This window comes from Taudactylus pleione, unplaced genomic scaffold (assembly GCF_031769625.1).
Source record: "Taudactylus pleione unplaced genomic scaffold, aTauple2 ptg001274l, whole genome shotgun sequence".
NCBI lineage: Eukaryota > Metazoa > Chordata > Amphibia > Anura > Myobatrachidae > Taudactylus > Taudactylus pleione.
The window spans coordinates 2,099,181-2,117,275 of NW_028285674.1; the positions used below are offsets into that span (position 1 = coordinate 2,099,181).

At 45.5% G+C, this 18,095-nt stretch overlaps 1 protein-coding gene across 2 annotated transcripts in view; it reads right to left on the reverse strand.

Annotated features, from left to right (window-relative positions):
• Window positions 1-747: 747 nt before the first annotated feature.
• LOC148443423 (coiled-coil domain-containing protein 32-like) overlaps window positions 748-18,095 on the reverse strand; it is an 80,111-nt gene continuing 62,763 nt past the window's right edge. For both annotated transcript variants that reach the window (XM_088462845.1, XM_088462846.1), the window contains exon 5: window positions 748-1,650. In XM_088462845.1, coding sequence (XP_088318971.1) covers window positions 1,306-1,650 — 345 coding nt within the window. In that variant the 3' untranslated portion in view covers window positions 748-1,305. The remainder of the gene's footprint in view (window positions 1,651-18,095) is intronic.

Here is an 18,095-nt window from a genome sequence, read left to right on the forward strand (position 1 = left end):
CAATGGCTGCATTTTGTACACAGCCCAGAGGCTGCTTCTCACCAAGGCTTTCTAACCCTCAACGCTACTACACCTCACCAGCCCTCAAGGCAATAATGGCTGCAACTAGCCAAGTGTTCCAGCCCTCAAGGCTGTAGCCAGACTATTCCAACCTTGCTCTCAGCTGAAATTCCAGCCTATTGGCTGCAACACCATACACCATTCTTAAAGGGGTATCCCCAATCAATCTCCTTGCACTATCATCTGCTCTGCACAAATCAGTCAATTCCTTCCTGGAATTGTTACAATATGAAGATAAAGGTCTTGTGAGAAGAATTAATCTGAGGCGCATATTGTATAATACTAAATTGAGTTAATGCACAAGTATGAGTGACTACATTGACAAAATGATTTCCATATCTCAGCAATTAACATCTGTAGGAGGTTTATGATGAGGAGATTGCTATGGCGATGCTACAGAACTTATTGTCTGAATTTGATTTCTTAGTAGTAGCGCTAGAAGCTAATATAGCCAAGCTTTCAACAGATAACATTAAGACAAAGTTGTTGCAGTTCCAAGAATGTGTATCAGAACTAAATACTGCGAATTCTGCATTATACACTAAAGAAGTAAAGACCAGAAAATTAATGTGCTATGAATGTCATAAAGTAGGACATAACGCATCAGCATGTAAACTGAAAGATGTAGATGCTACACAGAGAAAGAAGTTTAACAGAGTCAGCTTCAAGCATCACAGACATTCGCAGAGAAGATTGTTGGGTTAGGTACCACAAGACATTTCAGATGTAATCAAAACATTTAACACGTGTGATCTTAAATTGGCTACAGGAATAGGCTAGAAAAAGTTGGAAAAATCACTACCTATCTGAAAATATAAAGTGAAGACAAAGTCACAGAAATCTAAGAGGTGTTATATGTACCTGATATGGGGACGAACCTCATAGTCATAAGTGTTTTAGAGCAAAACGGATACAAAAACAATTCGCTGAAGGAAAGTGCTTTGTTTTACAGAATAGAAAAGAGACTGTGATAGCAACAGGTACCCGATGCCAACAACTGTATGTCTTTGATACAGAGGAGTGTTATGCAATTAAGGCTTCTAACCAACAAACAATCTATGGAACTCTGGTACAGAAGATTAGGTAATGTTGGATATGACAATGTTCAGATACTTCTTGCAATATGTGAAAGCTGTATAGCAAAGCCTGAATTTGATTTCCAAAATCAGCAAGCAGAGTGTAGACCAAGTCAGGCTCGGGTTTTCCTGCCTAACTCCAAAATCCAAAGCGAGACAAAATGTCATCCTAGCGGATTCTCACGGGTTTTGGATTGTATATAAGTCCCTCTCTGCGGTAATCGTCACCACTTCCTTGCTGAGTCTTGGACTGTGTGGTTGTGCTGTGCTCTTTGTCCACTCCAGTGGGCGCTGTGTGGCAAGGGGGCTGTTGTCCAATCAAGACTGCTCTGTGTGCCATGCTCCATCCACTCCAGGGGGGGCTGTATGTCCATGCCAGGGGCTGTTGTCCAATCCAGGGGGGTGCTGTCACTGTGCTCTGTCCATAGGGCTGTTGTCCAAAATAGGGGTGTGCTGTGCTCTTCCAAGGGGAGGGGGCTGTGTGTCCAAACCAGGAGTGTTGTCCATCCACGGGCTGTAAAAAAAAAGAAAGAAAGAAACTACAAGTTAAAAAAAAGAAAGAAAAATAAAAAAGTTAAAAATAAAAAAATGTTGTGCTATACCCCAGTGTATCCATATAAGCATGGATGTGATGCTGTATGCCATACTCTCCCCTTTCCCCAGTGTACCCATATATAAGCACTGTGATGCTGCTGGCCAGGATTCAAGCATCTGTCATCTTCACCACCAACACCTTCATCAGCAGTATTCTCAAACATTGCAAGTAGTCCTGCATCCAATTTGATAAGACTAACCCAGTCCTCCCGTATCCAGGATTCTTCAGAAGAATCCTTGAACACTACGCCTGCTGCTGCTGGGAGTGGATCTTCATCCCAGAAGGGGACCAGAAAGACCACTAATAGTAGGTTAAAAAACCAATTGACTGTTAAACAGTCCTTTGCAAGGGGGAGCGTGTTTTGACAGCAGTCACTCAGTTGCACAGCGGATCACTGACGCCATTACATCTATGCTGGTATTAGATGTGTGTCCAATATCTGCCATTAATGCAGTAGGTTTTTGAAAGTTAATTGAGGTCCTGCATCCCCGCTACCAAATCCATTCTAGATTCCACTTCACTAGGTAAGCAATTCCCAGCCTGTACAGGGACATTAAAAAACACTTAATTAGTGTCCTCCAGAATGCCATTGTACTCACTGTCCACTTTACCACAGATACAGTATGTGGACAAGCTGAACAGGGCAAATGCAAGATTACATGACTGTAACAGTCCCCTAGGTGGGTGTATTGTAGCAACATCTAAGAAACAGCAGCTCATTCAGAGGCAGACTTCTCTGTGTATCACCGGTCCAATATTGTGAGAGCATTGCAGCTGGGTGAATTCCAACATGTCCCATGTTTTGTTCACACAAAACGTGGTGGTAGTACAATTTTTTTTTTTTTTAAATGACAGGGCTGTGCAGGAGATGCTCTCTGTGGCTCAAAAAATGTGATAGAAAATGCATTTGAAAATGTGGAAGAGATAAATGGTAGAGTAATCACGGCTTTACCAGCAGAAGGGGTACCATACTTTGCATTGAAAAATGATTTGTTATATTGTGTAACCTATTTGCAGGGTAAGAGAGTAGACCAATTGTCAGTTTCCCGGAAACACGAGCAGTTGGTGTTAAGGGCGGCTCATACACACCTGTGAGGTGGCCATATGGGGGAGGAGAAAACTCTCCAGCATATTAATTTAAGATTCTTCTGGCCCGGCATTCATGCAGCAGTAAAAAAATATTGTCAGGAATGCCCAGTGTGTCAGAAGACAGAACCCCGGCCAGGGTTTCGGGCACCCTTGGTTCTCCTCCCTATCATTTCTGTACCTTTTGAGAGAATTGGTATGGATCTGATGGGGCCGGTAGAAAAATCTGCTCGTGGTGGTAGATTATACAACAAGGTACCCAAAGGCCATCTCGCTACGTAACATGAAATCTAGCACTATTGCCTGGGAATTATTGATGCTATATACCCGCTTGGGAATACCAATGGAGGTCTTAATGGACCAAGGTACCCCTTTTGTATCTAAACTAATGAAAGATATGTGCCGACTCTTAAAGGTGGATAGGATTACTACCTCAGTTTACCACCTGCAAACAGATGGGCTTGTTGAATGCTTTAACCAGACCCTTAAACAAATGATAAAAGGGCGGTGTCTGAGGAAAAGCGAGATTGGGACTTGCTCCTACTCTATTTTATGCGATAGGTACCCCAATCCCCTATGGGATTTAGGGCCTGATTCAGAGCCGGCCGCTCTGACCAGAGCGTTAGCTCTGAATCAGTGCCCTCCTCCATGAAAATGGAGCGGCCTCCTGGCCGCTCGCATAGCTGTGGGTGACCACCCACAGCATATGCGAGCGTCCATGATGATGGTCGCGATGGTCTTGACCATCGGGCTTGCGACGGAGACCCTGCGGTAGGGTCTCGCTGCCGCAAGCCCTGGAGTGATTTTGGCTCTATCAGAGCCAAAATCACTCCCACTGATATCACTAGTGATGTCAGTGGGGCCGGCTTCAGACGGTAGGCGTTCCCATGGGAACGCCTCCGTCTGGCAGGCACGCCCCTGGCATGCCCACCAAAGGGGGCGTGCTGTCAATCAACATTGACAGCACGCCCCCTTTGGTGCGAGACCCGGAGCGATGGAGAGCCCGTCGCTCTCCGGGTCTCGCACATGCGCACGACAGAGCTCCCTCCATCATGCGCATGCGCAGTGGGGGAACATCGACCCGCTTGCGAGCATCCTTTGCTCGCAAGCGGGTCTGAATGACTCCCTTAGTCCCTTTGAAATCCTCTATGGTAGGCAACCTAGAGGGATTTTAGATCTGTTGAAAGAAGGGTGGGAACGTCAGTCATGCCATGAGCCTAACATCGTTCAGTTTGTGACCCAATTGTATGGCAGGTTAAGGCAAATTGTGCCAGTCGTGAACGAGCACATGGATAGGGCACAACAGCGGTAAAAACATTGATATGACGTGACCGCGGTTAATCAGTCTGTTAAACCAGGACAAGGTACTGGTTCTGGTACCCACCACTGAAAGCAAAATGTACGCCCAGTGGCGAGGCCTTTATGAAGTTATAGAGGCAGTTGGACCTGTTAATTATAAGGTTCGACAGGAGGGTAGAAGGAATGAGGTGCAAATCTACCATGTAAACCTGTTAAAACCCTGGAAAGAGAGCGCTGGTCAGCTTTCTTTGATTGCCAAGAAAACCCCAGAATGTCAGGTACCCATTGAAGTTACCCTTAATCCCCACCAGAAACAGGAGGCGGTGAGTTTAGTAGCACGGCACGAAGATATGTTCTTGGCCATTACAGGAAAAACCCAAATTATCCAGCATGATATAGTTACTCCTCCAGGGGTGGTAATAAAAACAGAGGCCATACCGTGTACCCAAGGCAAAGTGGGCAGCAGTTAAACAGGAAGTAGAGGAGATGGAATAATCCCATAGTAGAGAATGGAATAATCCCATAGTTTTGGTGCCTAAGAGTTCAGGTGCATTATGATTCTGCAATGATTTTCACAAATTAAATAAAGTGTCACAGTTTGATTCCTATCCTATGCCCCGGGTGGAGGAGCTGGTGGAGAATGTAGCAAACAGCCAGTATCTCACCACCCTAGATTTGATAAAAGGATATTGGCAGATTCCTTTAACTGAGGCTGCTAAGGCCAAAACAGCCTTCTCTACCCCAGAAGGTTTGTTTTTTCTATAAAACTCTGCCGTTTGGTTTGCATGGGGCTCTGGCAACCTTCCAGAGGGCTATGAACAGGTTGCTGCGACCACACAAGGACTATGCAGCTGCATAATTAGACGACATATTAATCTTTAGCCCTGACTGGGAGTCACACCTTCCAAGAGTTAAGCAGTGTTATGGTCTTTACGGACACATGGGTTTACTGCTAATCCAGAGAAGTGTGCCATTGGAATGGTGGAGGCAAAATATTTGGGACATATCATGGGCAGAGGACAGGTAAAACCTCAGCCCAGTAAGGTGGAGGCGGACCTCACATGGCCTAAACCCAAATGTAAATCTCAGCTCAGAATATTCCTTGGCCTAGTGGGTTAATACCGCAGATTCATTAGTGATTTTGCCACTAGGGCAGCACCATTAACTGAGTGTCTTAAAAAACAGTCCCCAGACAAGATAGTATGGTCTAGAGCAGCAGACGCTGCATGGCAGGATTTAAGGCGCGCCTTGTGTGCAGAACCTGTTTTGCAGGCTCCTAACTTTAAAAAGCAGTTTATATTGCAGACAGATGCCTCAGGTATGAGATTGGGAGCAGCCCTTTCCCAAGTGGTAGAAGGGGAAGAGAAACCCATCCTCTACCCTAGCCGGAAATTGCTGCACAGGGAGCGCAAGTACTCATATGTGGAGCAAGAGTGCTTGGCAATTAAGTGGGCAGTAGATATTATATTTGTTGGGTGGGAGTTTTTGTTGGATGGATCATGCCCCTTTAAAGTGGATGCACACGAACAAAGAAGTGAATGCTTGTGTAACCCGCTGGTATTTGTCTTTGCAGCCATTTAAGTTTGAGGTGCAGCATCGTCCGAGGAAACAGCACCTCAATGCTGATGCCCTTTCCAGGTTGTTGGGCCCGATTCTCCAAGCAACCCTATGGTGAAGCTAGAGGAGGAGGAAGAGGGTGAGGATGGCGAACTGTGGAAAATGGTAGAGAGCTGTGTACCCGGACGGATGGCATAAATAGATGTGGGTGAAAGTGTTTTAGCTTCACCAGGGTGGTTGAAGCTAAGGGGGGAGGAGTGTGACAGGGTCAGCATAATTCCACATGAAGTAAATGTGAAATATCCAGATATCCCAGTTTTGGCAGAGCAAAGGCATTAGGAATGTAAAATGTCCAGTTCAGATTTTGCCTCAATCAGAGTCTGGACAGGTAGCTGATTACAGACACCTGTGTGAGGCTGGTTTAAGAACTGCAGAGACACTGGGGAAACATCCTGACCGTGAGATAGTCATCCAGGTTATAAGCCCAGGGGTGACTAGTGTTAGGGATCCTGGCCCTGCGTGTCCACTTAGGAAATATATTGCTGTTTGGAAGACTTTGTGTACCATCTTGCCTGTGATACTGCCATATCCTGTATACCTGCCTTGTGGTGAGAAATAAAAATGCTGATGGATTTTACCCGGTCTATGTGATTCTTGTCACAATTTACTGCATATTATAAGTCATGCCCTCATATTAAAGTTGTGTGTAAAAAACTGCAATTCTCTCATAGAGAATTCCAGGGGGGGGGGGGGGGCAGGGTGTTTCAGGGACTATACTTCAAAAGCTATTGGAGGTACCAGGCTGAAATTTAGCATGGACGGGTAGAACTGTTGCTCGGTGCTGCATGCCAAATTTCAGGGCAAAAACATGAGTATTTGGGAGTAATCTAAAGTTCCAACTGTCACATTTTTTGTCATTCTCAATTAGGACCACTTTACTGCTGTAGTCTATGGTTTTTTTGGGGGGAAGGCATAACTCAGGGTAGGGGGTGAATTTAGACTTGGGGTTTGTTTTATTAGGTAGCTATTGTTCCATGGTAGAGCCTTTTGGGGTTCAGTTAGAAAGTTACAGTTATTACCTCAAGAATGCGCCATTGAATAGATAGGACTTTTCAACTTTTTGCGTAGCCGCAGTAGGAGCCCCCAGCAGGTGTATTCACTGTGGCTTCACTTGGGTGTACCAAGATGGCCATCATTTGCGGGCAGTAGCAGATGCCGGGTCCGGGTGGGAAGGAAGCTGGCGTTTGCTGCAGCCGGGAGGCGTGGGAGAGGTGGTAGGGGTAAGTGGGCATTAGCTGTGGCTGGGAACCGGGGACGTTAGAGGCGGTGGTGTGGCGGCAGTGTGAGCGGCGGTGGTGCAGGCGTTAGGACCCGGCAGAGGTAGCAGCACACAGATGCAGGCTTGTATCTGAAATATCCATAATACCTGCATCTGTGTTTAAAAAAAAAAAACACAGAAGCAGGGACGGGTCAGTGAGACCTAACTGTGCTTCTGTGTTTAATTAAATAAAAAAACCTGTGTAAAAAAATAAATACAGGGGACAAATGACGTAGGGGTCCCCTGTATTAAGCACAACCAGCACCAGGCTTTTGAGAACCAGTCCTGGATTCCAAAATACGGGGGACAAATAACGTAGGGGTCCCAGTATTCAATGCAACCAGCACTGGGCTCTGAGCCGGCACTGGTTCTGGAAATACAGGGGGGAAAAATGCATAGGGTGCCCCTGTTTTTACAAGAACCAGCACCAGACTTTTTCTAGCGGGGGGGTGATGCCACGGCCAGGGGAGCCCTTTCACCGGGCCCCCCAGCCAAAGCATCACCCCTAACTGCTAGTCAGCCCAGGCCAGAGATCCCTGGGGAGCTGGGGACCCTGGCAATAAATGGTTCCCCCTCTCCAGGGCACCCTAAGCCCAGACTGATAGCCGAGGGCTATCCCTGGCACCCCTGGAGTGGTGGGTGCCGGGTTGATTGTTTAAAGCGCGGTGCAAGTATAGAGTTAAAATATTGGCTTTTGCTGTGGAACAACAGCTCCCAGCAAGCCTCCCCTGCATGCTGGTACTTGGAGAACCACAAGTATCAGCATGCAGGGCATTACGGGCCTGCTGGTACTTGTAGTTCCACAGCAAAAGCAATATTAAAAAAACACAGAACACACACACCGTTGAAAAGTAAAATATTATTAAAACATACATGCACACACACATGCACACATCATCTCACATAATCACCTATGTATCCCTGTAGCCAATCTGTCCTCTTCTCCAGTAGACAATCCAATGGAGTACCTGTAATAAAAATTCCATACTCACCTTCTCCTTTGCATGGATCTGTCCTCTTCATCAGGCAATGCAGGGTCTCGGAAAAAAAATAAAAATACTCAGACCCACGAACATTAGTAGAGTCTTGTAAGGACACTACAACTCGAATGACAGCTCCGCCCGGCATTTCAGTTCAGAAATCCCGGTACGGAGCGCTCATTGGGTGAGAGAAGCAAGCCTTTCGCCTCTCAGCCAATGAGCTGTTCTCACCATTGACTTCAATGGAGAGAACCAAGCGTGCCCTTTTCAAAAATGGCGCCTCAGCTCCATTTCTGAAATTCAAAGATGGCCACCAAGAGCCAATCACGGCTCACGATGTCATCGCCCCGACCCCTCAGCTGGCTTAAATACAGTCGGCAGCGGGGGAGCTGGAGAGACCAGCTGAAGGAAGAAGACACTGCGGTAGCCCTGGATGGGCGGAGGCCGGAAAAAAGCTTAAAGGCCACTGCCTTCCAGGTGAAGATGCCGTAGAAGCCCTGGATGTGCGGCGGTGGCTACCCTCCAGGTGAAGATGCCTGGGGGAGCGGCAGCATTGAAAAAGAGCTTAAAGGCTGCCGCCTTCCAGGTGAAGGTCCGGCAAAATAAAATATTTAAAAAAACTGTCCTTTTTTATTTTATTTTAACATTTCATTTGCAGGGGTACTATAGGTAGCAGCAGGCCCTTAATGCCCCGCCTGCTGGTACTTGTGGTTCTCCAAGTACCAGTTTGCGAGGATGCCTGCTGGGACCTGTGGTACTAATGCAAAAGAAAAATATTTGTATTTTCATATGCACCACACTTTACATAATCAACCTGGCATCCACCGCCCAGGGGTGCTGGGGATAGCTATCGGCCTTGGGTGCCCTGGAGAGGGGGAACAGTTTATTGGCAGGGTCCCCAAGGATCCCCAGCCTGGGCTGACTAGCGGTCAGGGGTGATGCTGCGATTGGGGGGCCCGGTGAAAGGGCTCCCCTGGCTGTGGCATCACCACCCCACTAGAAAGAGTCCAGTGCTGGTTCTGGGAGACCTTACAAATATTTTCCCCCTGTATTTCAAGAACCAGGACCGGCTCACAGCCCAGTGCTGGTAACGCTGAATACGGGGGACCCCTACATCATTTGTCCCACGTATTTTGGCAACCAGGTCTGGTTCTGAAAAGCCTGGTGCTGGTTGTGCTCAATACGGGGGATGTCACTGATACGTCCATGCATCTATGTCTTATTGATTTGATTTTCTCAGGTGCATAACCAGCACCAGTGAGTCCCTCTGTCGCCCGCTGATGCTTCTGTGCACGCCCGTTGCTACCACTGCTCCAAATCCCCACTGCTGCCATTGCCGGACACACCTGAAGCCCTTTCCCCACAGCCGTCTCTCCCTCTGCACCCTTAAAACACCTCCTGTCTGCTCCTCCACCCGTGTTAGTGTATCTGCCCTGCTCCTCCACCCGTGTTGTCCTACTGCCCTGCAGGTGGCCCGGTTTGCGCGTCAAACCCCTGATGGTTAATAAATTATAAAAAAGCTATGAAATTCCATAGACAAAAAACCTTATGGTTTCACATGTTCCATTAAGGCTGCTTAGACATGATTGAAAATTCACAAAACCTAATGAATTTCTTGCCACACAAACTTGAAAAAGCAATGAAATTACGATCATTAAGGCTGACGCCTTAATGTATGTGTTCCTTGCATAATACAGATATGGTATGCCATGACACCATTTGGTCAACTTCAGATTCAGCACTCTCACAGAGTGAGATTGCTGTCACTCACAAAATGGTGGAGCTGCTAATTCACAGAATTGTGTGCTCATTGGAAAACACACATGCAGTCTATGCAACTGAGGTCTGAGCAGAATATAGAGCTGCGCAGATGAAATCAGAGTATGGTGGATGGGGGGAGAGGACAGGGCATTGTGGATGGGGCAGACAGAAAGGCATGCAGAGGGGGAGATTAAGCAGTACAGATGGGGGAAGCCAAAGTGATGCAGATGGGTTGAAAACAGTGGTGTGCATGGGGGGGAGACAGAGTGGCATGGTTTGGGGGAACAGAGCAACATTAATGGGGAATGCAGAGTAGCATGGATGGGAAGATAGAGCAGCGCAGATGGGTAAAGACAGATTAGTGTGGATGAGGAATACAGACTAGCACAATAGGATAACACACAACAATAGGGATTGGGGAAGACAGATTGGTGCAGATGGGAGGGGAAAGAATGGCACAATTAGGGGGGACAGAGTGGTGCAGATGGAGGAAGAAAGAGTGGCAGAAATGAGGGGATGACAGCGTGGTATGGGTGGGAGGGGAAAGACAGAGTGGCAAGTTTGGGGGGGACAGAGTGGTGCAGATGGAGGTATAAAGAGTGGCAGAGATAAGGGGAAGACAGAGTGATGTGGCTGGGGCAAGGCAGTGGTGCAGATAGAAGGAAACACAGTGGCACGGATGCAGGAAGACAGGACGGTGCACAAGGGGAAAGACAAATTGGTGAGGATCAGGGAATGCAGACTAGCACAGTTGGGAGAACACACAGCTGTAGGGATTGGGGAAGTTATAGCAGCATAGAGGTGAAGATAGTGTACATGTATAGACAGAGTATGATAGTTTTAGCAATTGGGAAGCTGAATGTGTATAATGAATGAGATGGATGTATGGAGTGAGAAGGATGTTGGAAATCAGTGAAATGTTTGTGGTGACTGAATGGGAAGATTGTGGGCACTGAGTGGGATGTGGGAGCGACATAACTGCTCAGACCTCAGTTGCATAGACTGCATGTGTGTATTCCAATGAGCACACAATTCTGTGAATTAGCAGCTCCACCATATTGTGAGTGACAGCAATCTCCTTCTGTGAGAGTGCTGAATCTGCAGTTAACCACATGGTGTCATGGCATACCATATCTGTATTATGCAAGGAACACGTCCATTAAGGTGTCAGCCTTAATGATCGTAATTTCATTGCTTTTCAAAGTTTCTGTGGCACAAATTCAGTAGGTTTTGCGAATTTTCAGATCATGTCTAAGCAGCCTTAATGGGACATGTGCAACCGTAAGGTTTTTTATCTATGGAAAAAAAACAAAAAAAAAAAAAAAAATTATATATATATATATATATATATATATATAAAATGTAATGTACTCGGCACTCATGGGATGCAGAATAGTAACAACGCCATGAGCCCTCCAAAGTTAAATATACAACAAACACAGTCCAGCTGGCGGCACTCACGGACAGTACAAAAAACAGGATCACAGAGACTTTTTGCCAGATTAATGTTTCGGTTTTATAAAACCTTTGTCAGGAATACAGATATATAGAAGAATCTTACCTTATATAACCATAATTATCTCCCACGGAGTGTAAGCAGCCCACGCACTCGGGACAGGATACTGACGTCATCCACAGTGTCAGCCTAAGCAGCAGAGAAGTCAGCTGACCGGAGCAGCAGGCAACACGTGACCATAAACAAATAAACCATCACCATGTCAGTATCCTGTCCCGTGCGTGCGGGCTGCTTACACTCCGTGGGTGATTATTATTATAAGGTAAGATTTTTCTATGTATCCGTATTCTTGATGAAGGTTTGATAAAACCGAAACGTTGAACTGACAAGAGGTCTCTGTGATCCTGTTTTTTGTACTGCCGCCAGATGGACTGTGTTTGTTGTGTGTGTGTATATATATATATATATATATATATATATATATATATATTAGGGGTGAGCGGGTTCGGATTTCTGAAATCCGAACCCCCCCGAGCCACCCGATCCGAGTCAGGCTCGACTTTTCCCGCCTGGCTCGGATCTGAAATCGAGGCAAAACATCATCATCCCGCCTTCCGGGTGTCGCGGGTTTTGGATCCTATATAAGGTACCCGCGTCGGCGCCATTTTCTCACTCGGCTGTGGACAGTGAAGAGGGAGGGTGGGAGTTAAGGCTGGCTGGGCTGTGTAGTGTAGTGTAGTGCAGTGTAGTGCAGTGTAGTGTGCTGTGCTGCTGTTGTCCATAGGGGCCACTCCTTCAAAGTCCATAGCGGCTGGCTGGACTGTGTTGTGCAGTCAGTTGTCCATAGGGGCTGTGTCCACTCCAAAGTCCTGTGCAGTGTCCCAGTCCTAAAGGGGTGCTGTAGTGTTGTCCAGGGGGTGCTCTGTCCATCAGGGGTGCTCCCCCCAAGTGCAATTTTTTTTTACATTTTTCTGTGTTTGTGAATTGTGTGCACTGTGGCTGCACGTGCATCAACAAAGGAGCAGCACCAAGCGTGCGCCTGTGTCTCATAAGTAAAAGGCCGGCTGGCTTGTCCGTTAAAGGGTGCTGTAACCCCCCAAAGGGCACTCCAAACAAAATTAAAAAATATATTTTTTTGTGTTTGTGAATTGTGTGCGCAGTAGCCGCACGTGCATCAACAAAGCAGTGCCAAGCGTGCGCCTGTGTCCCATAAATAAAGGGCCAGCTGGATTGACCGCTAAAGGGTGCTGTAACCCCCAAAGGACACTCCAAACAAAATAAAAAAATATTTTCTGTGTTTGTGAATTGTGTGCACTGTGGCTGCACGTGTATCAACAAAGGAGCAGCGCCAAGCGTGTGCCTGTGTCCCATAAGTAAAAGGCCGGCTGGCTTGTCCGTTAAAGGGTGCTGTAACCCCCAAAGGGCACTCCAAACAAAATAATATATTTTTTTGTGTTTGTGAATTGTGTGCGCAGTAGCCGCACGTGCATCAACAAAGTAGTGCCAAGCATGCGCCTGTGTCCCATAAATAAAGGGCAGGCTGGATTGACCGCTAAAGGGCACTGTAACCCCCAAAGGGCACTCCAAACAAAATAAAAATAAAAATTCTGTGTTTGTGAATTGTGTGCACTGTGGCTGCACGTGCATCAACAATGGAGCAGCGCCAAGCGTGCGCCTGTGTCCCATAAGTAAAAGGCCGGCTGGCTTATCCGTTAAAGGGTGCTGTAACCCCCAAAGGGCACTCCAAACAAAATAAAAAAATATTTTCTGTGTTTGTGAATTGTGTGGGCTGTAGCTGCACGTGCATCAACAAAGAAGCAGCGCCAAGCGTGCGCCTGTGTCCCATAAGTAAAGGGCCGGCTGGCTCATTTCTTAAAGGGTGGTGTAACCCACAAAGTGCACTAGTCTCCAACAAAAATAAAAAATAATTTTCTGTGTTTGTGTGCGCCTTAGCTGCACGTATATATCAATATAACATAAATGGAGGACCAAACTTTCTCCGATAAAAATAAAATAGGGAAAGATCAAGAACCACTTCCTCCTAGTGCTGAAGCTGCTGCCACTAGTCATGACATAGACGATAACATGCCATCAACGTCGTCTGCCAAGGCCGATGCCCAATGTCAAAGTTCAGGAAAATGACCTTGAAAAAAACATTTAAATCATCTGAAGAGAAACGTAAACTTGCCAATATGCCATTTATGACACGGAGTGGCAAAGAATGGCTAGGGTCTTTCCCTGTGTTCATGACTAGTGGTTCAGCTTCACATGACGTTGGAAGCCCTCCTCCCACTAAAAAAATCAAATGAGTTAAGCTGGCAAAAGCACAGCGAAGAACTGTGCATTCTAAGAAGATATCACAAATCCCCAAGGAGAGTCCAAGTGTGGTGGTGGTTGCAATGCCTGACCTTCCCAGCACTGGACGGGAAGAGGTGGCTCTTTCCACCATTTGCACGCCCCCTGCAAGTGCTGAAAGGAGCACCCACAGTCCACTTGCTGATATGCAAATTGAAGATGTCACTGTTGAAGTACAACAGGATGAGGATACTGGTGTAGCTGGCGCTGAGGAGGAAGTTGGCGAGGAGGATTCTGATGGTGATGTGGTTTGTTTAAATCAGGCTCCGGGGGAGACAGTTGTTGTCCGTGGGATGAAAAAGCCCATCACGGTCATGCCTGGGTAGAAGACCAAACATTCCACCTCTTTGGTCTGGCAATATTTCTATCCAAATCCGGACAACAACTGTCTTGCCATATGTACCATATGTAAAGGTGAAATAAGTAGGGGTAGGGTCGTTAACCACCTAGGAACATCCTCCCTTATACAGCACCTGCAGCGCATTCATAAAAAGTTACTGTCAAGTTCAGAAACTTTGGCTAAGACCGTAAGCAGTCCAGGGACACCTAAATCCCGTTGTCCTGTTGTATCCAAGCGCCTGCAAACCACACCGTCAACTCCCTCCTCGTCAATTTCCTCCTTAGTCAGGATCGGAAGTAGTCCTGCAGGCCATGTCACTGGCATGACTGACTCTCCTATCCGGGATTCCTCCGGAGGATCCTGCATTGCTACGCCTCCAGCTGCCACTGCTGCTGTTGCTGCTGCTGGGAGTTGTTCATCATCCCAGAGAGGAAGAAGGAACACCACTACTTTTACTAAACAAATGACCCTCCAACAGTCCTTATCGAGGAGGATGAAGTACGACAGCAGTCATCCTGAAGCAAAACGTATAACTGAGGCCTTGACTGCTATGTTGGTGTTAGACGTGCGTCCGGTATCCGCCATTAGTGCAGTGGGATTTAGACAATTGATGGAGGTTGTGTGTCCCCGGTTCCAAATCCCGTCTAGATTCCACTTCACTAGGCAGACGATACCGAGACTGTTCAGAAACCTCAGAAAAAGTGTCCTCAGTGTCCTGAAAAATGCCGTTGTACCCAATGTCCACTTAACCACGGACATGTGGACAAGTGGAACAGGACAGACGGACTATATGACTGTGACAGCCCACTGGGTAGATGTATCACCTTACGCAGCAACAGCAGCAGCGTCACCAGTAGCAGCATCTCAGAAACGCCAGCTCGTTCCAAGGCAGGCTACGCTGTATATCACCGGTTTCAGTAAGAGGCACACCGCCGACAACCTCTTAGAGAAACTGAGGGAAATCATCGCCCAGTGGCTTACCCCACTTAGACTCTCCTGGGGATTTGTGATATCTGACAACGCCACCAATATTGTGCGGGCATTACATCTGGGCAAATTCCAGCACGTCCCATGTTTTGCTCAGGGGGGGTGATATCAATAAAATGCTTTTGAAACTTGAATGTAGATGGATATTTAAACTAAACACGATAGCCCCGAAAGGGTTGAACGAGAATTTAGGATTGCAATGTTTCCTATAGGATTTATGTCCTAATATGTTCAGCGTGTCATAGCATTTTGCACTAAATTTGGTTTATTACCAATATTAATCTATAAATATTTATGGGACTAATTATGCGATTTTCATTATGTCCAAATGCCGTTATTCAATAATTGATTTGTTTTTAATTTGTTGTAATCGGTAGCTATCAACTTAGATTGGGTTGCTATGGTTACCAGTGTACAGCCTCTTGGTTGGCCGCGGGGCGCACCCTGATGATGTCACCGAGGGATCCCGACACAGCGTGGTGGTGAATCTCATGGAGAATATTGGAGGGCGGCGTCCCGCTGCTGACAGCAATCAGGTAATACTCTATGTGTGTATAAATGTTTGTGTGTGTTCATTAGCTCTGCTTCCCTGACGATGGATTCATTTTCCGAAATGTAGGAAATAAAGGCATTTATTTTAAATTAACTAAAGTCTCCCAGTGCCGCCATTATTCATTGATATTATTGGGTTGGCACATAACCCTTGGAAAGCACGGGAGCACAAAGAATTGTATTTATATATACTAGTGCCGGATGACTGGATTTATTTGATTGAGGACAGACCACCAGTGTGGAAGAGGTCCTATTCAAGGCACAGTATCTTCATTTTAAATAATATATGACCTTATATACCTTAGAGGGATTGACTGGTTATGAGGAATCGTCGTAACTTTCTTATATTATTAACGGCAAGGATTACTTAAACCAAATTATATTGGTGTGAAAGTGCAATAAAATATGGCAGGAGCTGACGCTGATGCACATCTACATGTCCAGGAACTACTGGAGGTTGACAATAAGGAGCAATTCAGCTATACAGATTCTGAAGTGGATACCATTTTGTTCACGAGTAAACTAAGTGACGATACTAATATCAGGTCTAATGAAGACCTATTCAATGAGTGGATGAAATTAAAAAAGAAAGAACTTGACTTCCTGTATCATGGGATAACGCTGTCAGACCATTATCGGGAGAAAGTAATACCACGTGGCTTTCGAATCAAAAATATGCCCACGATAGGGCGATACAGTGTACCCTTTTGCCGCAAATGGATCTCGATATTAAATAAATGCTCTATGGACCTAGTTCTATTAGTAATTGAAGAGGCCAACAGAGAACTTACCATCATAAAAGAAAAAATCGTGACATTTGAAACAAACAATAAAGCTATTTTGACACAGGACCCGACCTCTAAATGGTTGGAGAAACTAACATTACAAGTGGACCAATACAAGAAAGACCTGATTAAATTTAAACGAGATAAATTCAGTAAGGTACAATTAGATTATCAACAACACAGAGTGTACCAATGGGCCAATTCTACAGCGACAGGAGGCCCAAGAAGAAATTCTTACAGAAATTGCCGGCAATATAAACCATATGGAGGCGACTCTACTACTTCATTAAGCGATACGGATACGCAACCATCAAGCTCTACTACACAAGTGCACCCTTTAGGGGTCACTACACGAGCAGCCCTAAACAAAAGCCCGGGCAGAGGACGCGGAGAGGCAGGCAAAATCAAAGGCAACGCCGCTCGACGCCCACCCAGGGGCAGACGGACTTAGTATTCAACCTATCTAAAACACCGTTATCAACACTTGAGACAAATATTTTATCTAAAGGGCTCTATTTTGTACCTACAAAGCAGCATGATCCATTTCAATGGAAATTGGACACGTTTAAATTAGATCGTACCTTACATTTAAAGGAACACTTTGGAAAACCACAGCTTACTGTACCTACTAAAACAGAAGACCCTATACCCCCACAGCTTGTCAAATTATTACCAAGATCTAAATTTGACCATACATCAGTCAGTTCTTCAATCAAAACATTCTCCCGGATGCTAGAACAGGAGGGATCCAAGGTGGACACTTCCTACAAATTCAGCAATAATTTATCCAGGGATGAAGTTCAAGTGTTGAAGAATATAAAGAACAGAACTGACATAGTTATCCGTAGTGCGGATAAGGGGGGCAGTAGTAGTACAGGACCCTACTAACTATGATACTGAATGTTTAAGACAACTCAATGATCCTATGATATACCAATTATTGTCTAAAGATCCCACTAAGAGTTTCAAGCGAGATTTAGATACTTTCCTTATGGAATCAGTTAATGAGGGTATCATTTCACTTGAAATTAAACAAGTGCTGATAGTAGAACACCCTCGAGTACCTATCTTTTACACAGTACCGAAATTGCATAAAAACCTACTTTGTCCCCCAGGCCGACCAATAATATCCGCCAGGGGGTCACTGTTTCAAAAAGTAGCAGTGTACTTAGATAGCTACCTTAATCCGTGTGTGTACAAAAGATACCTTCCTATGTGGACACTACGTCTTTGATCAATATTTTGCAAACTAAGGGAATGTTTCCTAATAATACCTTATTGTGTAGTGCACATATTAACTGTCTGTATACCAGCATACCACACAATGATGGTATGAAGGCAGTACAGATGTTAATCCAAGATAATACAGATTATAAAGGCCCCAATATCCACTTTTTTTTTAAATTGTTGGAAATGGTATTGACTAAAAATTATTTTTTGTATGACAATCGATTTTACCTTCAATTAGCGGGCGTAGCGATGCCGTCGAATGTGGCCCCATCCTATGCTAACGCATATATGTATATGGTTGAGCAGCAACTTTTTTGGACAGTTTCGTCCATACATTGTCATCTGAAAATATATTTACGATTTATCGATGATTTATTGATTATCTGGGAGGGTGATGATTATGTATTGAGGGAATTGTTGGATTCTCATAATCGGTCAGGACATGCAGCTCAACTTACCTATAAAATCAGTCCCCATATGATTCAATTTCTAGATGTTAATATATCATTAAGGGATGGCATATTGTCAACTTCCTTATATGTGAAACCCACTGATAGAAACACCATGTTGCAAAACGATAGCTTTCATCCTCTAGCACTCTGCGAGGGGTTACCATACTCCCAAATGTTACTTATTAAATGCATAACTAGTGATGAGC